This window comes from Xenopus laevis, chromosome 4L, assembly GCF_017654675.1.
Source record: "Xenopus laevis strain J_2021 chromosome 4L, Xenopus_laevis_v10.1, whole genome shotgun sequence".
In the NCBI taxonomy this organism is placed as follows: domain Eukaryota; kingdom Metazoa; phylum Chordata; class Amphibia; order Anura; family Pipidae; genus Xenopus; species Xenopus laevis.
Window position 1 is genome coordinate 3,633,019 of NC_054377.1, and position 23,470 is coordinate 3,656,488.

Sequence of the window (23,470 nt, forward strand, 5' to 3'; positions counted from 1 at the left end):
CTGAAAATCAGAGAGGCGCATTCCTTCCTCCGTCTCATTCGTCCAATAGAAACGTTGAAATGTTTCAATTGAAGGGACGAGTTTTTCCTTTAAGTTTCAAGATTTCTGGTCCGCCCCTTAACGAGAAGTGAAATTCTTGGCCTAAATAAAGTGGGAGACGTCGGCTTGGAAACGGCACAACAGGCAGTTTGGCCCCAGGTAATGGATTTCAGGCCGTTCTGCTGAACTGGTTTGTTTAGATAATGAGCCACATTCACTGCATGTGCGACTCACCAACAAAGAATTCCAACCCGAGCTGCACACACTCAGCAACGAACCATATAACAGCATAGGTATTCCCTGTACTAAGCACAATTCAGCAGGAACAGTCCCTAAGTTTGCTCATAGTCTGTACAGAGAGATCCCATAAAACTATGGCAGCATAGGTATTCCCTGTACTAAGCACAATTCAGCAGGAACAGCCCCCTAAGTTTGTTCATAGTCTGTACAGAGAGATCCCATAAAACTATGGCAGCATAGGTATTCCCTGTACTAAGCACAATTCAGCAGGAACAGTCCCTAAGTTTGCTCATAGTCTGTACAGAGAGATCCCATAAAACTATGGCAGCATAGGTATTCCCTGTACTAAGCACAATTCAGCAGGAACAGTCCCTAAGTTTGCTCATAGTCTGTACAGAGAGATCCCATAAAACTATGGCAGCATAGGTATTCCCTGTACTAAGCACAATTCAGCAGGAACAGCCCCTAAGTTTGCTCATAGTCTGTACAGAGAGATCCCATAAAACTATGGCAGCATAGGTATTCCCTGTACTAAGCACAATTCAGCAGGAACAGTCCCTAAATTTGCTCATAGTCTGTACAGAGAGATCCCATAAAACTATGGCAGCATAGGTATTCCCTGTACTAAGCACAATTCAGCAGGAACAGCCCCCTAAGTTTGTTCATAGTCTGTACAGAGAGATCCCATAAAACTATGGCAGCATAGGTATTCCCTGTACTAAGCACAATTCAGCAGGAACAGTCCCTAAATTTGCTCATAGTCTGTAAAGAGAGATGCCATAAAACTATAGCAGCATAGGTATTCCCTGTACTAAGCACAATTCAGCGGGAACAGTCCCCTAAGTTTGCTCATAGTCTGTACAGAGAGATCCCATAAAACTATGACAGCATAGGTATCCCCTGTACTAAGCACAATTCAGCAGGAACAGTCCCCTAAGTTTGCTCATAGTCTGTACAGAGAGATCCCATAAAACTATGGCAGCATAGGTATTCCCTGTACTAAGCACAATTTAGCAGGAACAGTCCCCTAAGCTTGCTCATAGTCTGTACAGAGAGATCCCATAAAACTATGACAGCATAGGTATCCCCTGTACTAAGCACAATTCAGCGGGAACAGTCCCCTAAGTTTGCTCATAGTCTGTACAGAGAGATCCCATAAAACTATGGCAGCATAGGTATTCCCTGTACTAAGCACAATTCAGCAGGAACAGTCCCTAAGTTTGCTCATAGTCTGTACAGAGAGATCCCATAAAACTATGGCAGCATAGGTATTCCCTGTACTAAGCACAATTCAGCAGGAACAGTCCCTAAGTTTGCTCATAGTCTGTACATGGAGATCCCATAAAACTATGACAGCATAGGTATTCCCTGTACTAAGCACAATTCAGCAGGAACAGTCCCTAAGTTTGCTCATAGTCTGTACAGAGAGATCCCATAAAACTATGGCAGCATAGGTATCCCCTGTACTAAGCACAATTCAGCAGGAACAGTCCCTAAATTTGCTCATAGTCTGTACAGAGAGATCCCATAAAACTATGGCAGCATAGGTATTCCCTGTACTAAGCACAATTTAGCAGGAACAGCCTGTACACAATAGCCAATAATGTGGCAGTCGTATAGGTGGGATTAAAGTGATTATATTTCATTGCAAATGATCATTTTATTCAGACAATCTCATAACAAACTAATTGCTGTGAGCAGTGAAACTCTCATGGGAGAGGCAGGAATGGCCTTTTATGGGGATATCATTCCAGAAGGACAAGTCCTTGAAAAGGAACAATTCTGATGCAAAACCAATTCCTACTGCCAGCAGCTACACAATACTCATTTAAAGGAGAACTCCACCCAAAAACTGTTATTTGCCTAATAAAAGCAAATCGAATTCTGAGCCACTCCCCAATCTACATTCGTTCCTCATTCCTACTGGGTTTATTGTTGTGTTTAACCGTCATTCATACTGAAAGCACTGCTCGGCCGGCTCTTTATAATCTCTGCACTGCTGGTTCTGACTCCTGAAACAATGTAGAAGTTGACCCGGAACAGGAAGCTGCTAATTTATTTCAACGGTAGAAAGGGCTCGAGAGACCCTGCTCTCAGTCGCACACACGTGGCTTTAAAACAGCTGAACCGTTTTTTGGGGATAGTTTCCCTTTAAAGCAAGAAAAGCTGATGCAAACGAATGACACAAACGCAGGTACAATTTCCAGTATCCCGGATTCTCAGATTAGAGGGTGAAACAGAAAGTGCCCCCGGGGCTGGGAAAGCAAACAAAGCGGATATGTGAAGAATGTACTCGGGATTTAAAGAGACACAGCACCAGTTTCACATCCACTTGGCTTTTCTTTTTTAGGGTTTCTTTGCCCTTTCCCCCTGTCACATACTGTACACCTGGAAAGATAAGTGGAGCTTACCATTAGGCTATAGGGCTTGACTCCTCTATTTAATTTTTTTTTGAAAAGTCTGTTTCCTTTAGGCTTAGTGTGCCCTTTATTCAAGCTTTGGATTGTGTGGGAGAAGCTCTGGCAGGAGTTCATATATCTCAGGTTTATTCTGATACAGCAAAGCCTAGAGGCCTGGGTTTCATCTCACATGTGAGACCTTCCCTAGTTGCACCACCAATAAATGGCTATTTATTGACTCCTACACCAATATGGGGCCCCTTGGACTGTGATCCCTCCAGCAGGGGCCCAACAAGGACTCCCTGAAACATCCCAGACAGAGGCTCCAGATTCCAAAATTCCTTCCTAATGTCTAACCTATTCCAACTGCATCTCCGTCTGCCATGGGCACCCCAAAAACATAGAAGGGTCCATTACGGAACCCACATTGTAAAGAATACCAGTAGCAACTGGGAAACTGACATTTAGCTGTAGGTCCCAGTTAGGGTCGCCACCTGGCCAGTAAAAATGATGGTTGATCCCAATGTTATTAATAGGGAATAAAGATAAATATATAGGAAGGTCAGTGATATGATCCCAATGTTATTAATAGGAATAAAGATAAATATATAGGAAGGTCAGTGATCTCAATGTTATTAATAGGGAATAAAGATAAATATATAGGAAGGTCAGTGATCGCAATGTTATTAATAGAGAATAAAGATAAATATATAGGAAGGTCAGTGATATGATCCCAATGTTATTAATAGGGAATAAAGATAAATATATAGGAAGGTCAGTGATCTCAATGTTATTAATAGGGAAAAAAGATAAATATATAGGAAGGTCAGTGATCCCAATGTTATTAATAGGGAATAAAGATAAATATATAGGAAGGTCAGTGATCCCAATGTTATTAATAGGGAATAAAGATAAATATATAGGAAGGTCAGTGATCCCAATGTTATTAATAGGGAATAAAGATAAATATATAGGAAGGTCAGTGATCCCAATGTTATTAATAGGGAAAAGAGATACATATTTAGGTAGGCCGGTATTTTTTTCCAGAAAAGGTGGCAACCCTAGTCCCAGTTACGTGTCCCTATCAGGAGAGGGGACACATTTTCTTTTGCACTACCTACTTCCTATTCATGGAGAGTAACCTTCCGGCACTAAGACCAAGAAGAGAGAGTCTACAAATTAAAGGCAAATGACTGGACAGAATGTAATCATGGCGCTGGGATTTATTCCGGCTAAGAAGGAATAATCTGCCTGGCAGCAAAGGAAATCAATTTCCCTTATACTGAAGATGCAGTGATACTTTCCCTTTAATGTGGGATTCCAATCTGGTAAAACATAAGGAATGAGGCAGAAGGTAGAGAGTGTCCGTCTGTCCCAGTACAAAGCAGCTGTATATATACTATATATATATATATAACGCAGCAGCCTGTGCGACTCTCTGTTCCTGCCTGGGCTCTGACATCAGAACTTGGAAAGTTTCCTTTGCTTTATGGCAACTCCCCTCCTGCTAAAAATACAAGTAGTGCCCAGAAAGCAACGGAGGGGAGTGAGGAGGCCCCGCCCCTCCGGTGTCAAATTTGGGACAGGAGTTCTGTCTCTTCCCCACAATAAGGGAACTGCAGTAGGGTAATTAGATCCCCTAAAATCCTCCTAGCAATGTCTGTCTGTAGTCTGTCCTGCTACATGGTACAATCATCAGTATCAGGGGTTGTTCCCCTTTAAATTAACTCAGTATGATGTAGAGAGGGATATTCTGAGACCATTTGCAATTGGTTTTCATTTGTTATTATTTTTCAGTTATTTAGCTTTTTATTCAGCAGTTTGCAATTTCAGCCGCCTGGTTGCTAGGGTCCAAATCCCCCTAGCAACCATGCATTCATTTGAATTAGGGACTGGAATATGAATAGGAGAGGCCTGAATAGAAAGAGGAGTAATAAAAAGTAGCAATAACAGTACATGTGTAGCCTTACAGAGCATTTGTTTTTTTTAGATGGGGTCGGTGACCCCCATTTGGAAGCTGGAAAGGGTCAGAAGACCAATTGAAAAGGTCAGAATAATGAAGACCAATTGAAAAGTCGCTTAGAATTAGCCCCTTTAGTAATAAACCTCCTTATTCCTCATGTTCCCGTTCCAATATTATCTCTGGACGCAGACGTTCTTCCCAGTCCATGGGGGCGGCACACGATCGGGGTTATTCATATTGTTTATTGGGTTAAGGTTCCTTGGAAAGCGGCCATGGAATGGAGACAGAGCTCCAAACAAGTCCCGAAATCCTGCCGACTAATTCAACAAGAACCCGCTGAGTCTGAAAGGGCCGACCCAAGCAGCTGCTACAGTGCATGCTGGGAGTTGTAGTCTAGGAGACTTTACTGACTGTAAATGAATTAGTGTAACAGTAATGGGAAGATTTACAGTTTCAAGAGACGGAACAGGAATTTCAGGCGGAACAAATGTGACCAAAGGCACAAACACGGGTTTCGGACTCTTGGCAACACGGAGTGCAATGACTCATGGGATCTCAGAGAGAACTGACTCTGCTCAAAGGGCCGTTTCTCTATTTGTGATTCATAATCACGACTTAGAATTCGGCATCATTTCCTCTGCAAGAGGCACATCCCCAGCCCCCCCCAACGTGTTATGATAACAGCACAACCCCCAAATTCATACCCTCAGGATTCCACTCTAATGGCAGATCCTCTATTTCGCCTGTAACCTGTCCCGCTGCGCGGCTGCCAAGGGATGCTGGGAGTTGTAGTTCAATTTGAAATGAAACTTTGGGGCCAGAACTTTATACCTTTGCCTTTGTGGAGTGTCCCTATGTAAACATTTTAGGAGTGGGCGGGGCTACAAAAATTAAAAGCAGCCAATAAGAGCATGCGAAGACTTGGCTGCATTAGGGCTGACGCACGGGAAATGCACCTCGAAATGAAAGTGAGAAAGAAAATGAAGCGGCAGGAACATCGGGGGTTGGGTTTATACTGAGTCAGAACAGAGGGTGTTCCTGTGACCCCATTAAATGATCTATAAAGAGGGCAGGAAATCCTGAGCCCCAGAATACAATGGGGGGGAGTAGTCACAGCGGGGAATGTAGATCCGGCACTTCCCCTGGGAGTTCGTTCGCTCTCCTTAAGGATAACGGCAAGCGCTACGATTCGGAGAGATTTAGTCGCCTCTTTTTCGGGCGACTTATCCCCCCCGAACTGCCTTCCCACTGGCTAGAATCGAAATCGCCGGCCGGATGTCACTTGGAGTGCTTCGTTTTCCGAAGTCGCCTTGGGGCATACGTGGAGATTTGGGGAGATAAGTCGCCTGGCAACAAATCATCTCTTCTTCGGGCGACTGATCTCCCCGAACTGCCTTCCTGCCGGCTGAGGAAACGTCGGAAAATGAACTGCTCCGAGTGCCATCGCCAGCCGGCGGGAATGCATTGTGTGGGAGATTAGTCGCCCGAAGAAGAGGCGATTTGTTGCTGGGCGACTAATCTCTCCGAATCTCCACGTGTGTCTCTGCCCTAAGGCAACTTCGGAAAACGAAGCACTCCGAGTGCCACCCCGCCGGCGATTTAGATTCTAGGCAGTTCGGGGGGGATTCGTCGCCCAAAGAAGAGGCGATTTGTCGCCCCGAAATCCCCACACGTGTCTCTTCCCTCACGAGGAAACTTTGGGCGACTTCGGAAAACGAAGCACTCCGAGTGCCATCCTGCCGGCGATTTATATTGTAGCCGGCGGGAATGCATTGCGGGGAGATTAGTTGCCTGAAGAAGAAGCGATTTTGACACTGGGCGACTAATCTCCCGGAATCTCCATGTGTGTCTCTGCCCTAATGAGGAAAGTTCGGGCGACTTCGGAAAACGAATGCTATCTCGCCAGCGATTTAGATTCTAGCTGGTGGGAAGTCAGTTTGGGGAGATTAGCCTCCCAAAGAAGAGGTGATTTGTCGACTAAACCTCCCCAAATTTTAGCGTGTGTCTCTGCCCTAAGAGGGTGCAAACAGGGGTGGGGGTGATTATCCCACCCCCCACCCACGGTGAGGTGTTATAAGGAGATGTTAATTGGATAGTACAATAGGGAAAGGGGCTTTACATGGCTACACAGAAACCAGTGCAGTCTTCAACAAACACAATGAGACGTCAGTGAGCAGCGTTACAGGCAGGGGCATCGGGGAGTTGCCAGACAGTCTGATTCCAAGTCCATTTCAGAAGCAATTTAAGTATCAGCCGCTGATCAATTGGAACTGCCTCATCCATGTGACTCATATGTATCAATAGCGATGGGTCTGGGAAGGAGGCGGCCCCCACTGCTCACATATACAGAGAATAAAGTACCCCCTCTTGTATATTATAAGGATATTATAAGTCACCGAGGAGTTTCATGACCATATACAGGTTATACAGGTCATGGAACTCCCAGGTAACTTCTATTATCCTCATATAATACACAAGAGCCATGAATATCCTGTAAATTATATCCTTATAAACGGTGACTAGTGATGTCATCAGTTATAAACGGTGAGTTCTGATGTCATTTCTGTCACATGACTCACTGGAATTTGTGTATTATAATAAAGTACCCCCAGTTGCAAAATATAGTGAATAAAGTACCCCCTCTTGTAAGATATAAGGATATTATAAGTTACCAAGGTAACTTCTAATATCCTCATATTTGCAACTGGGGGTACTTTATTTATTATAATAAACAAGTCTCAGTGAGTCATGTGACAGAAATGACATCAGAACTCACCGTTTATAACTGATGACATCACTAGTCACCGTTTATAAGGATATAATTTACAGGATATTCATGGCTCTTGTGTATTATATGAGGATAATAGAAGTTACCTGGGAGTTCCATGACCTGTATAACCTGTATATGGTCATGAAACTCCTCGGTGACTTATAATATCCTTATAATATACAAGAGGGGGTACTTTATTCTCTGTATATGTGAGCAGTGGGGGCCGCCTCCTTCCCAGACCCATCGCTATTGATACATATGAGTCACATGGATGAGGCAGTTCCAATTGATCAGCGGCTGATACTTAAATTGCTTCTGAAATGGACTTGGAATCAGACTGTCTGGCAACTCCCCGATGCCCCTGCCTGTAACGCTGCTCACTGACGTCTCATTGTGTTTGTTGAAGACTGCACTGGTTTCTGTGTAGCCATGTAAAGCCCCTTTCCCTATTGTACTATCCAATTAACATCTCCTTATAACACCTCACCGTGGGTGGGGGGTGGGATAATCACCAGAGAGAATAAAGTACCCCCTCTTGTATATTATAAGGATATTATAAGTCACCGAGGAGTTTCATGACCATATACAGGTTATACAGGTCATGGAACTCCCAGGTAACTTCTATTATCCTCATATAATACACAAGAGCCATGAATATCCTGTAAATTATATCCTTATAAACGGTGACTAGTGATGTCATCAGTTATAAACGGTGAGTTCTGATGTCATTTCTGTCACATGACTCACTGGAATTTGTGTATTATAATAAAGTACCCCCAGTTGCAAAATATAGTGAATAAAGTACCCCCTCTTGTAAGATATAAGGATATTATAAGTTACCAAGGTAACTTCTAATATCCTCATATTTGCAACTGGGGGTACTTTATTTATTATAATAAACAAGTCTCAGTGAGTCATGTGACAGAAATGACATCAGAACTCACCGTTTATAACTGATGACATCAGAACTCACCGTTTATAAGGATATAATTTACAGGATATTCATGGCTTTTGTGTATTATATAGTGAATAAAGTACCCCCTCTTGTAAAATATAAGGATATTATAAGTTACCGAGGAGTTTCATGACCATATAAAAGTACGAGGCTGAAGGCAGAGTGTTTTTATACAGGTCATGGAACTCCGAGTTAACTTCTAATATCCTCATATTTTTCAACTGGGGGGACTTTATTTATTATAATACACACGTTTTAGTGAGTCATGTGACAGAAATGACATCAGAACTCACCGTTTATAACTGATGACATCAGAACTCACCGTTTATAAGGATATAATTTACAGGATATTCATGGCTCGTGTATATTTCTATATCGTCCCGTCCATCACACTCATAATACTAAATTACCCCCAGACTGTGCTTGTGGGGTCTGCATTGGGGGGGGGGGTGAAAACCCAAAGTTGTGAGTTCTGTATTCACTCAGCCCCTCCATATAATGTTATATCCCTATAGAGAGGGGTTGTACAGCGACGAGCCAGTAGGCATTAGAGTGCAAGCTTAATGGGCAAGAAGTAGATTTGTGTTTTGAAGTCAAATTTGAGGCAACAGAGACCCCCAAGCAATTGAATAAGTGTCTCCTCTCTGCGCGGCAAAGGCAACAGTGATCAGCTGCTCCATCTCTTGTTCAACTTCAACTCCCACACCTCTCCCCCCCCCCATATCAACTCTATCCCTTCCCCCAAATAACAAGAGGAGCCTGGCACCCCTAATATCCCTCCACTATTTATAGGACAAAAGCTCAGGGTCCCCAAAACCTCAGGTAACCCCCAAACTGAGCCCTAAACAAGAGAATAATCCAGTCTGAACCCCGAGACATCAGGTGGGACCCCAAGTACCCCCCAGTGTCAGTCCCCTATAGAGAGAGGAGCCCCCGTTACTCTGACTGAGCCCCGACACTCACCGGTCACTGACATCTCTATGAGAGTCTCCTCCTCCCGCCGGTGCCCGGAGAGGCTCATTGTGTCCGACGATCCCAACGGGAATGAGGCGAATGGACGAGGCCACTGAGCTGCGGGGGAATCCGGTCACTCACTGAGATCCCGACCCCTCCCCACTGCTCGTCCCGCCCCCGGCGCCTGGGCCCGCCCCTGCCTGTAACCCCTTCCCTGCTGGTGTGCTGCAAGTAATGTGTCTCCTCCTTGTCTCTCTGTCTATCACCTGCACCCCCCACTCTCTATCATTATCTGCAGTAACCATGGAAACAGACACAATTACTTTCTATCACAGACACAAACTGACACTGGAGATTGTGTATCAAGGGCCCAACTGCCCAGAGGCATCTCTATCCCCTCTTCTTATATATTATATTATTTATATATACTCCCCTAACTACACACACTGCCAGCCAATCAGCTCCCTCCTTCAATTGCCCCTACTCACATACTATAAGGATCTGGCATCTATAGCCCCTCTTATATATATATATATAATCCCCTAACTACACATAGTGCCAGCCAATCAGCTCCCTCCTTCAACTGCCCCCTACTCACATACTATAAGGATCTGGCATCTCTATCCCCTCTTACTGGGCCCCCATTAGAAATCACGGGGCCCCGTACAACAAAAAGTTATAAAAAGCTATTGATGGCCAAGGCCCCCCTTACAAGTAAAAAAAAAAAATTGGGGCCCCAAACAATATTTAAAAAAAAAAAACATTGGCGGCAGGGCCCCCCTTAAAATTAAAAATAATTGGGGCCCCAAACAATATTTTTTTTAAAAAAAAAACCATAGGTGGTAGGGCCCCCCTTACAAGTTAAAAAAATTGGGCCCCAAAGAATATTTTTTAAAAAAAACCTTGGTGCCAGGGGCCTATAGAATATTGAAATAATACATCGGTGGCCAGGGGATTGAAAAACTAAAAAAAACACATTGGTGTTCAGAGGAATTGAACTCGTGGCTTCAGGACTTCAACTTCGCCTCGTTTCATTCGGGTCCTTCGGCTTTTCGGCACTTCCGCATTTCGGCTGTTCGGGACTTCAAAAATGGCTGCAAAGCTTCGGCGCTGTCAAGGGGGGCCCCGGCTCTTTCAAAAGTGCAGCACTGCCAGGGCCCCCTTCATGCCCAGGACACTTGTACCCCCTTCCCCACCCCCTGATGGCGGCCCTGGCCTCTTATATATTATATATTTACCCCTAACTCCATTCCTTAATGCTCACAACTACACATTCTGCCAGCCAATCAGCTCCCTCCTACAACTGCCCCTACTCACATAATATAAGGATCTGTCACCTCTATCCCCTCTTATATATTATATATACTCCCCTAACTTATTCATTAATGGGCACAACTACGCATAGTGCCAGCCAATCAGCTCCCTCCTTCAACTGCCCCTAACTCCATTCAGTGGTAGAACTATAAATTACTGGGCCCCACAGCAAATTATTTTTCAGGCCTCAAAAATGTCTAGAGGTTGCACCTTTTTTACCAAAATTTATTGAAATTGTATATGAATTAGGGCCTCCTGGGGCCCCTATACCTCCTGCCCCCCCCACAGGGTCTGCATGTTCTGTAGTTACCCCCCTGACTCCATTCCATCTGCCCTCACCCATTCCTTACTGGGCACAACTACACATAATGTCAGCCAATCAGCTCCCTCCTTCAGCTGCCCCCTACTCACATACTATAAGGATCTGTCATCTACATACCTCCCCCTGCTAAATTGGGCTGTTACTGATTGAATTCATCCAGACTCCCTGATTGATATCTGAATGAGCCCTGATGACATAGAGATTGGGGAGACCTTGATGTTACCCCAATACGTGAGTGAGTAGAACTGGATCTAGAGTAACCAATCTGGCAGCCAATATCACCCCCTGTATAGGCCACAATCAGATCTATAGATCCCACCCAATCCCATTACTCACCAACACTCTGCTCTACTGGGCCTTTTATAATAAATACAAAAAGGGGCATTTATGAAGTTATTATTATTAATATTAATATGTATTTATAAAGCACCAACATATTCCACAGCGCTGTACAATATCTGCCTATTTGCTTTCCAGTAAAGAGCAGAAAATTAGGAGCCACACCCAGCATAGGACTAGGGGGTCCAAAGCCCAATGTGTTTGCCCATCAGGGCCCCCAGACCCCTCTACGACCCCCCACTGCACGTCCCACTGGAGTACTGGGCCCCGGCAGAAATACCCAATGCCTTTCATTTGTTGGCAGAACCCAGAATCTGTTCTGTTGGTGCCCAGACTTCTAACCTTCAGGTCCAATTCCTTCCCACCTACTAAAGAGACTGAGATCAGTACAGCTTCTTGTTCCTCATGGGCGGGGCTTCTTATATCGATATAGAGTCACTGGCACAAGCCTTACCCCTTTTATTGCTCACATTGGTCCCAGGACAGAAGCAGCCATCTCCCCCAAACAATCACACGCAGATAGATGTTGCTGAACTACAACATGGAAAGGGCTGCCATTTGTCCATTTCAATCCTAGAGCCATACCATTGGGCAGGAGAGGGCCACATTGGACAAATAGGTAGAGATCTTATTATGGTGCCCACTCCAAGAATATCCCAGTTCTGACAATGACCTGTTGCTTCCGGCCCATTATCTCTGTTTAACCCCCGGGACTGGTGTCAGGGAGGAAACACACGTCCTTCCCTCGATTGGCTGAACTGATCACATGATGCTACGGAATATCCCTAAAGAGGAAATGAAAGGGCCCCGTCAGGCTCACATTGCCAAACTCCTGCATGTCACAGCCCAAACCCATTCTCTTTCTCTATTCGAAGAATTAGCTGGAAAGTCTTCCTTCTAAAGAGGAACTTTTACTAAAACACCCTCCCGACTGCACAACAAACTGAACATGAACTTGTTTCACCAACAACCATCGTGTTTCTTGTATAGATCTTATAAACTGATCCATCTTGTATCTGTTTCCTGCTGCAAATCACTCCCTTTTTGCAGCAATGCCAGTTTCCAAGGATTTCCCTTAGGTTTGTTATCAATGCATGTAATCAATGCATGCGCCACCTAGTGGTGAAATGCAGAATCTGCCTATAACCCTGTTTTCTCTATGTGTTACATTAAACAAAGTAACTGTAAATAATAGGAATATAATACACAAGAGCCATGAATATCCTGTCAATTATATCCTTATAAACGGTGAGTTCTGATGTCATCAGTTATAAACGGTGAGGTCTGATGTCATTTCTGTCACATGACTCACTGAAACTTGTGTATTATAATAAATAAAGTACCCCCAGTTGTAAAATATGAGGATATTAGACGTTACCTCGGAGTTCCATGACCTGTATAAAAACACTCGTAACTTTATATGATCATGAAACTCCTTGGTAACTTATAATATCCTTATATTTTACAAGAGGGGGTACTTTATTCACGATATATTAATAGAAAGGAGGACAGGAAGGTAAATCCTTATACAGGTTCTTCAGAAGCTGTGACATCAATGGGATGCAAAGTAACAAGTCCATCGGAGGAGCAGATACGATAAAACTGGAGAATCCCTCTGATAGAGATAATTAGAGTTAATAACTATGCTAATGATTTATCACTCATGTATTATAAGGGATAATGTACCCCCTACTGTAAATGATAAGGATATTAGAAGTCACTGAGGGGTTCTGTGACCATATAAAGGCACAAGGCTGCAGGCTGAGTTATACAGGGAACTCTGAGTATCACTCATGTATTATAAGGGATAATGTACCCCCTACTGTAAATGATAAGGATATTAGAAGTCACTGAGGGGTTCTGTGACCATATAAAGGCACAAGGCTGCAGGCTGAGTTATACAGGGAACTCTGAGTATCACTCATGTATTATAAGGAATAATGTACCCCCTACTGTAAATGATAAGGATATTAGAAGTCACTGAGGGGTTGTTCTGTGACCATATAAAGGCACAAGGCTGCAGGCTGAGTTATACAGGGAACTCTGAGTATCACTCATGTATTATAAGGGATAATGTACCCCCTACTGTAAATGATAAGGATATTAGAAGTCACTGAGGGGTTGTTCTGTGACCATATAAAGGCACAAGACTGCAGGCTGAGTTATACAGGGAACTCTGAGTATCACTCATGTATTATAAGGGATAATGTACCCCCTACTGTAAATGATAAGGATATTAGAAGTCACTGAGAGGTTGTTCTGTGACCATATAAAGACACAAGGCTGCAGGCTGAGTTATACAGGGAACTCTGAGTATCACTCATGTATTATAAGGGATAATGTACCCCCTACTGTAAATGATAAGGATATTACTGAGGAGTTGTTCTGTGACAAGGTACAATGTGAGCTAAAATAGTAAAGTTTTGCACTATAGTAAGTGTAGGTGTAGCTGTGGGTTTGCCCTGTGCCAGTACAATATATGGGGCAGTACCAGTACATAGTTGTACTCAGCTGTGTGAGGTTGGCAGGACTGTTATTTAGTGGCAGGGTCTGTAATTACATTACACTCAGTGCTGTATCATTAGACAAGGCAAATACAAGGGAGACACAATCTATTCTTATCCCCGGCAGAAGCCAAAGTCTTTCATTTCACTGCGGGTCTGGGCCGAGGGCAGTCGTTAGGAGAATGAGGCCCAATTACTGGCTCAGGTCCTGCTGCTCATTGTATATTATCTATAGAGTGTTCAGCAGGATCCGCCCTCATCAAACCACATCCTGTGATACAAATGTGATCTACAAATCTGCCCCAACCAAACTTGCTGCAGCTCCTTCTATCACTAGAGCCATATTCATATCATATATATAATATTATTTATTCATTTGCTTCTACAATACACACAGGCCTGGCCACATGGGAATTTAACATCACAAATGCACTTATTTAGTGACAGGTGTCTAGTAACCCATAGCAACAGCAATGTGTTGCTAGGATATTGGATGCATGCATCTGATTGTTAGACCACATAACCTTTCATGGATGCTACAATTTAAAGGGGTTGTTCACTTTTAAATGAACTGTTAGTATAATGTAGAGAGGGACATTCTGAGACAATTTGCAATTGGTTTTCATTTTTTATTATTTGTGGTTTTTGACTTATTTAGCTTTTTATTCAGCAGCTCTCCAGTTTGCAATTTCAGCAGTCTGGTTGCTAGGGTCCAAATTCCCCTAGCAACCATGCACTGATTTGAATAAGAGACTGGACTATGAATAGGAGAGGCCTGAATAGAAAGATGAGTAATAAAAAGCAGCAATAACAATAAATGTGTAGCCTTACAGAGTATATGTTTTTTAGATGGGGTCAGTGACCCCCATTTGATAGCTGGAAAGAGAAGAAAAAGGCAAACAATTAAAAAACTATAAAAAAAAAATGAAGGCCAAATGAAAAGCTGCTTAGAATTAGAATTACTAAAAGTGAACTTAAAGGGGAACCGCCCTTTTAGCAGCACAGCCACAGCCACATGATGCAGAAACAGGGGGTGTAGAACAATTTTGCTGCATTTGGTGCCACCTAGTGGAGAAAAATCATATAACAGAGACGTGACACAGGTGACAGCGACAACAAAAAAAAGAAAAGAAACATCCTTCTCGCCTGCATTTATTTGTGCTTAAGTTTAAGTAACTTTAGTTTTAGATAATGGGAAACCACATGTCATTCCTGGTTCCTTTTCTTATCTAAAATATAAATGTCTGCTGACTGTGGTCGTTCCAATGAACTGAACAGCAGGTGGCGCTGTTGTTATCAATACATTGCATTAGCAGTGGAACAACTGGTGGACTAAGATCTTCACAACTAGAAGAGCAACATTTGTTGTGAAAGTTTCCATTTCAAGTTTACTTTCTCTTTTTCATTCTATTTCACCTCATTGGGACACAGCAAAACTCAGGCTCCTCCCACTTATACATGTGATTCTGTACTGACATCAGAGGATCAGCTTTCCGAGTGTCCTCAAGCCACGAGATTCAAGGTCTGCTGCTTAGTTACCATTGATTGTCTTCTTTTTTTTACTTTATCTTCTTCCTCCTGTGTAACTATCTATCTGATCCCCATTGTAAGCAGCAGTCCTGTCCTGCTTTATGGCAGCTGAGATTCTAGCTATCTGTATAACAGAACATTCTGTCCCAGTGGCTGCACAGATCCTATCTGATCCCCATTGTAAGCAGCAGTCCTGTCCTGCTTTATGGCAGCTGAGATTCTAGCTATCTGTATAACAGAACATTCTGTCCCAGTGGCTGCACAGATCCTATCTGATCCCCATTGTAAGCAGCAGTCCTGTCCTGCTTTATGGCAGCTGAGATTCTAGCTATCTGTATAACAGAACATTCTGTCCCAGTGGCTGCACAGATCCTATCTGATCCCCATTGTAAGCAGCAGTCCTGTCCTGCTTTATGGCAGCTGAGATTCTATATCTGTATATTACTATTGCAACTCAGAATAAGCGCCATCTTATGTTCTGTTATACAGATAGCTAGAATCTCAGCTGCCATAAAGCAGGACAGGACTGCTGCTTACAATGGGGATCAGATAGGATCTGTGCAGCCACTGGGACAGAATGTTCTGTTATACAGATAGCTAGAATCTCAGCTGCCATAAAGCAGGACAGGACTGCTGCTTACAATGGGGATCAGATAGGATCTGTGCAGCCACTGGGACAGAATGTTCTGTTATACAGATAGCTAGAATCTCAGCTGCCATAAAGCAGGACAGGACTGCTGCTTACAATGGGGATCAGATAGGATCTGTGCAGCCACTGGGACAGAATGTTCTGTTATACAGATAGCTAGAATCTCAGCTGCCATAAAGCAGGACAGGACTGCTGCTTACAATGGGGATCAGATAGGATCTGTGCAGCCACTGGGACTGTGTTTCGCTTGAAACTGGAATGACTTGCCCCCTCTGTTCCCTTTTGTTTTCTTTCCAGATTATGACTCTTTCCAAGGAAATCATTTATCCATATCAGCAGGTTATTACAATGATACGGTGCAGCCAGCGAGACAGTTATGTGCTCAGTGCCGTAACCAAGTCGTCTGACCGGTGAGACCGGTAACAGTTGTTTATTAAATCAGGAGAAACATGTTCAGACAATGTTCTTCTGTTCCTCTATCTTCAGACAGGGGGCGCTGCTGAACCAGAGTTAAAACTGGGACTAAGCAATTTTGTCTGAAGTTGTTATGATGTTTTTCACTGCGTCTTAAAGGAGATGTAAACCAACCCCCCCCGAAAAAAAAACTCTTTTGGTCAGGGTGTAGAAAGCAAATTATATTTTGAAGGGGATATAAACCAACTGTAAAATGTTTCATAATGAAATTAACAAAAAATGTCATTTCCTGCACTGTTGGTTCTGACTCTGCAGCAGAAGATTCTTCATGGTCTGCTAGTCTGCGTAGTTTTATAACAATATAATTCGCTTTTCTTTGGTTCCTTTATCAGAGCGGGTTCATTAGAGGCGTCAATGGAGAGCAGTCCCAGATGAGGCAAGTAATATGGCAGCTCCCACTGCAGCACAAATATGCTTAATACACACACACAGCAGCTGTTCCTCTTCTGTACTCATACTTTTATTGGGGTGCACATTGTATGTTGCACTCATTAGCCCCTGTACCAAAGAGCTTACAATCTATGAGTGCAGATTCACTAGAATGTGCTGGGAAGGTGATAAATGAGCAGCACATGAAGGGTTACTGGGCTTTTCCCCATTAATAGTGTTAAACTGTGATCCAATCATTTGCCGGTGCATTTAAAGCAACAGACACAGAGATTTGAGTCTCCCCATCCCCCTATAACCAGACTTGTTTATTGCTCAGGACAGAACCCGTTTCACAAGCAAGTCATGAGAGCAAAGGGACGGAGGCGCCGGTTGGGGGGAATAAAAAAATTTGGATCACACCTCTGTGTGTGTCTCTCCCCCTCCCCCGGCAGCCCAAATCAGCAGCACAGGGTTTCCTATTGCAGTGGTCTCGTCTTGTATCCTCTTACTATTACATGATACATCCCTCTGTTACAATTAAAAGGGTAAAGCACACGGCAGATTCGGGGAGATTAGTCGCTCCGGCAACAAATCTCAACTCAACTTCGGGGCGACAATCTCCGCGAACCGCCTTTCCGCCGGCTAGAATGGAAAATTGCCAGCGGGATGGCACTCGCGGCACTTCGTTTTCTGAAGTCGCCCGAAGTCGCCTTAGGGCAGAGACACACGTGGAGATTCGGGGAGATTAGTCGCCCATCGACAAACTACCTCTTCTTCGGGCAACTAATCTCCCCGAAATGCCTTTCCACCGGCCGAGCAAACTGAGGTCGACTATGGAAAACGAATTGATCCGAGTTCCATCCCGCTGGCGATTTAGATTCTAGCCAGCGGGAAGGCATTTCGGGGAGATTAGTCGCCCCGAAGAAGAGGCGATTAATCTCCCTGAATCTCCACGTGTGTGTCTGCCCTCACGAGGAAACTTCGGGCGACTTCAGAAAACAAAACGCTGCAAGTACTATCTCACTGGCGATTAGGGTTGCCACCCAGCCGGTGAAATACCTGCCAAGGCCGGGGCCGGTATTAGAATTTTACCGGCAATGTAGCTGCCGGTAAATTTGTAATACAATTAAAAAGAGCCCTCGGCCTGCCCCCAATCCCCTTGAACTTACCTTTTCTTTTGGTTCTTTAAGCGTCCATGGTGCGCCCCCGCCCCCTTTGACGTCACGGTCCGGCCATTTTGACGTCACGACACGCCCCTTTGTGTCCCCGCCCCCCCACCAGCCGGTAAAGAATTTAAAAAAAGGTGGCAACCCTACTGGCGATTTTTCATTATAGCCGGCCGGAAGGTAGGGGAAGGCAGTTCAGGAAGATTGTCGCCCAGAAAAAGAGGAGATTTGTCGCTGGGGCAACTAATCTCCCCGAATCTGTTCGTGTGCCTTACCCTAAAAAAACTAAACCAAAACAGCCCCCCTCCCGAACACCGTTAGCCTTCCAAGCCTGTAGCTCAGTAATGGTGGGGACCCCTCTAAGGGTAGTGGCACACGAGGCAACTAGGGGAGATTAGTCACCCAGCGACAAATCGCCTCTTCTTCGGGTGATTAATCTCCCCTAAATGGCTTCCTTGTGAGGCAACTTCAGACGTCTTCGGAAAATGAAGCCTTCCGATTGCCATCCCGCCGGCGATTTACATTCTAGCCGGCGGGAAGGCATTTAGGGGAGATAAGTCACCCGAAGAAGAGGCAATTTGTTGCCAGGCGACTAATCTCCCGCCGTTGCCTTGTGTGCCACTACCCTAACTGGTGTTGGGTGCTGGTTTTTGATGATTGCTAACATTAAGGAGCTTAAAGGACCAGTAGCATTACATTTTTTGAAAAAAAAATTAGTTAGCATACTAACGAAAATAAACAAGCGACGGCAATGATCCATCATGCGGCACTCGATTTCTCCTTCCTGGCTATCTCCTATAAGGAAGGCAGGGAGGAGAAATCGAGCGTCGCACGATGGATCGCCCGATTACCTTTTCTGAAGAGGAGCGCAAACGGAGTTTCGGAAAGTTTTTCTTAATAAAGACTTTAAAGAGTTTAATTTGTCTTGGTAGTTTTTTTTTTTACAATGTATACTAATGAATTTTTTAAAAAAAAAAAAATTTGATGTTACTGGTCCTTTAAAGGAGTGGTTCACCTTTAAGTTAACTTTTAGAATGTTATAGAATGGCTCATTCTAAGGGCAAGGCCAGACGTGGCGTTTTTGCAGCGTTTTTACGTTGCGTTTTTAAAAATGAACAGCCAGGCGTAAACTGCACTACCACTGAAACTAATGGAAAACGCACTATGGCAATTCACACAGGGCGCTTGCAAGTTGAAATCCGCCACAGGACGCCAGTATTGGTGTTTTTTAGCAGAAACGCCAATACGTCAAGAAAGTACCAAATCAATAGACTCTATGGGATCTGCACGTTTGAAACCACACTTTACGTAAATACGCTGCGTATTTTAAATATGGCGTCCAAATTCAATGAGAACAATGAGAAGTGCATTTTGGGAAAATAATCGTACGTGCTGAAAAACTCATGAAAAACGCATGTTGACAGTAGTGTATTTACGCCTCGCTGTTCTTTTTTAAAAACGCAACGTAAAAACGCCGCAAAAACACCACTTTTTTTTATAGTTTTTTAATTATGTTCCGTCTTTTGACTTTTTCCAGATTTCCAATGGTAAAAAAAACCTCATCGAAAAAAAAAATGCTTTGTAAGGCTAACCATTTATTGTTATTCCTCATTTGTCTATCCAGGCCTCTCCTATTCATATTCCAGTCTCTTATTCAAATCAGTGCGTGGTTGCTAGGGGAATTTGGACCTTAGCAACCAGACTGCTGAAATTACAAACTGGAGAGCTGCTGAATAAATAAGTCAAAAACCACAAATAATAAAAAATGAAAACCAATTGCAAATTGTCTCAGAGTATAATTCCCTAAATCATACTAACAGTAAATTTAAAGGCATACAAGCCCTTTAATGACTGAGAGAGAGGGGAAGGAGATGATGTATCACAAGGAACAGTGGCTAAGGGAGATGGAAGCTTGAGGTCAAGTCAGTATTAACTAGGGGCAAGTGTGGGGGAAATGTCTTGTATTGGAGCATTGGGGCCACATACAGGTAATACCCAGGGAGCAGGTAGTAACATTAAGTACAGTGGTTTCACTGGTTTAAGCTTCTCCTTTATTCTGGTATTTACATGTAAACTGGAAACGTTATTTTGGGACTGGGCACAGAAAAAGCAGAGTTAAAGAATAATCCATTCGGAACAAGAGAGATTTGTACAAACATGGCCGCACCTTTCTCTACATTTCTGGGATGCCGGGTTTGTATAGTTGCTGTATGTACAAAGCATTTACATGGCATTGCCAGAGGCTGCGGGGAATCTCTGCCCAGACTGGCTTTTATTTATCGACTCCCTATTGACCCGCCTGGGAGTCTCGGAGCCTGAACACTATGATGTAATATCTCGCCCCTCGGTTTATTCTCAGTGAGAAGAGGCTGACAGAGCTGTTAAAGCAATAATCTGGTATATTTGCTAATAAATCAGTGGCCTTTCCTTTCTCTACTACTACTCTAAGTTATGGTTAATGAGCGGTGTTTCTAAACCTGGATGGATCAATGTGGTTGGGCCCCCGGCAATTTGTGGATTAAGAAAATCAATGAGTAGAACTTTGTGGTATCTGGGTTGTTATGTCACTAGGGCATCACCAAGATGACATCAGACATCAGTTATGGCCTTTGTGTTAAATATATATTTATTTAGTGTATGAAAGCTGGCTTGTGAATTACTGCTTTGTAAGCACCAGTAGCCCCCATGATCCATCCCAGGGCCCTAACTCATATATAGAGAAGGCTTGACTTCTCCCGGGATCCTACTGCTAAACACACTCACACCCTGGACATGGTTGTTTGTGAAGGAAGCAAATGTAGCCCATTTGTATATAAATTAAATTAAAGGGATACTGTCATGGGAAAACATTTTTTTTTTCAAAATGAATCAGTTAATAGTGCTGCTCCAGTAGAATTCTGCACTGAAATCCATTTCTCAAAAGAGCAAACAGATTTTTTTATTTATTATTTCATTTTGAAATCTGACATGGGGCTAGACATATTGTGAATTTCCCAGCTGCCCCAAGTCATGTGACTTGTGCTCTGATAAACTTCAATCGCTCTTTACGGCTGTACTGCAAGTTGGAGTGATATCATCCCCCTTCCTCCCCCCAGCAGCCAAACAAAAGAACAATGGGAAGGTAACCAGATAGCAGCTCCCTAACACAAGATAACAGCTGCCTGGTAGATCTAAGAACAACACTCAATAGTAAAACCCAGGTCCCACTGAGACACATTCAGTTACATTGAGAAGGAAAAACAGCAGCCTGCCAGAAAGCAGTTCCATCCTAAAGTGCAGGCACAAGTCACATGACCAGGGACAGCTGGGAAATTGACAAAATGTCTAGCCCCATGTCAGATTTCAAAATTGAATATAAAAAAATCTGTTTGCTCTTTTGAGAAATGGATTTCAGTGAAGAATTCTGCTGGAGCAGCACTATTAACTGATGTGTTTTGAAAAAAAACATGTTTTCTGACAGGATCCCTTTAAATTAAATTAAACCATGTAAATCTCCCTGTTAAATGTAGATAAACAGATCTAGCTGGGAACAGCCTAAAGAGAAGATATATTACTCATACAGAGCAAAAGTGGGAAATAACAGGGTAGAGTCCTGCAGCAGGTCGGGTACTCTCGGGTTACCTGAAAAAAACAGCGGTACCCTGAGGGTGGTGGGTAGAAGTTCTGGGTGCGGGTACAGACGCGGGTTGGCGGTTCTGTGGGGTCGTGGGTCGGGCCACTGGTCTTCTGAATAGAGATTTTTACTCCTTTTTTCGGATCACGCCTACTTTCGATGACGTCACTTCCGGTTTACAATGACATCACTGCCTGATTCTTGATGGTCAGCGGGTCCCGGGTTTTGGATAAAGTACTTGCGGGTCGGGTAACGTGTCTAAGTGGGTAAGAATGCAGGTTGCGGGTCGGGGTTGCAGATTGGAGGTGTCGGGGATACGGGTTCCAAAAAATGGACCCGTGCAGGATTCTATCACAGGGGTTGTGTTAACTGCGGCTGGAAGTAGCACTAGAGATGTTGGCATTAAGAAATGATCATCGGGGGGAAAGGGGAGGGACTGTGAGGCCTCTGTCCAGGAAGGAGGTGAAAGAGCTGAGAAGTAAATATAAAACAATAAATATCTGTAATTATTCCAGATTCATTTGCACTAATAGTGGCACTATCCAAGCACAGGTTTCCTATGGCATGGGAAACCCATTATCCAGAAAGTTCCAAATTACGGAAAGTCCATCTCCCATAGACTCCATTTTTATCCAAATAATCCCCATATTTCCTTTTTCTGTGTAATAATACTTGATCCCAACTAAGATATAATTAATCCTTATTGGAGGCAAAACCAGCCTATTGGCTTTATTTCATGTTTATATGAATATCTAGTAGACTTAAGGTATGAAGATCCAAATTACGGAAAGATCCGTTATCCGAAAAACCCCAAGTCCTGAGCATTCTGCATAAGAGGTCCCGTTCCAGTATACAGAAAGGTAGCCAGTGGATTGGTCTGTTCTGTTTCAGAAGAATTAACTTTAAAATTGAATTGGTTATTGTATTTGCAGAGTAAAACTGAAATAGTGTAAAAAGCTCGCAGTGAATAAAACACAGGAATGTACCTGCTGGAAGTTACGCCGGGTGTTGCTGTCTCTTCAGTTCTTGCCACGTACAAAACACTGAAAGGTCCTTGAACTTACACCGGTCACAAGCTGGCACCGTCCCTAATGGTCTCCAGTTCTGAAAACAAAATGCCAGAGCTGAAATGTGATGAAGCAACGAGTTTAATGTAAGGTGCTGACTCGGCTGTGTGTAACGAATCCCTCTCCATCTACTGGCACTGACCCAGCTATTTCCCAATGTCAATAACAACATGGATACATCATGCAGAGTCATAGGGTCATCTCTGTTCAAGGCTCTGCTCATTGGGTCACATTTATTTAGGTTAAATCCATCCTTCAGCCCGAGACACAAAGCAACACCCCCAAACCTGCTCTGACCACATCCCTGCACCTTACTTCCCCTGTAATATCACTGTATTTATCCACCGTGTGTTCTGGGGTATTATACATGGAATTGGCTCTGTATTTATCTGCTGTGTGTTCTGGGGTATTATACATGGAATTGGCACTGTATTTATCTGCTGTGTGTTCTGGGGTATTATACATGGAATTGGTCCTGTATTTATCTGCTGTGTGTTCTGGGATATTATACATGGAATTGGCACTGTATTTATCTGCTGTGTGTTCTGGGGTATTATACATGGAATTAGCATTGTATTTATCCTGCTGTGTGTTCTGGGGTATTATACATGGAATTGGCACTGTATTTATCTGCTGTGTGTTCTGGGGTATTATACATGGAATTGGCCCTGTATTTATCTGCTGTGTGTTCTGGGGTATTATACATGGAATTGGCCCTGTATTTATCTGCTGTGTGTTCTGGGGTATTATACATGGAATTGGCCCTGTATTTATCTGCTGTGTGTTCTGGGGTATTATACATG

General features: G+C 43.5%; 1 protein-coding gene across 1 annotated transcript in view; it reads right to left on the reverse strand.

Moving 5' to 3' along the window:
- ano5.L (anoctamin 5 L homeolog) overlaps positions 1-9,471 on the reverse strand; it is a 51,461-nt gene extending 41,990 nt beyond the window's left edge. Inside the window, 1 exon segment of the mRNA XM_041589714.1 lies at positions 9,330-9,471. Coding sequence (XP_041445648.1) covers positions 9,330-9,387 — 58 coding nt within the window. The 5' untranslated portion in view covers positions 9,388-9,471.
- Positions 9,472-23,470: the final 13,999 nt, after the last annotated feature.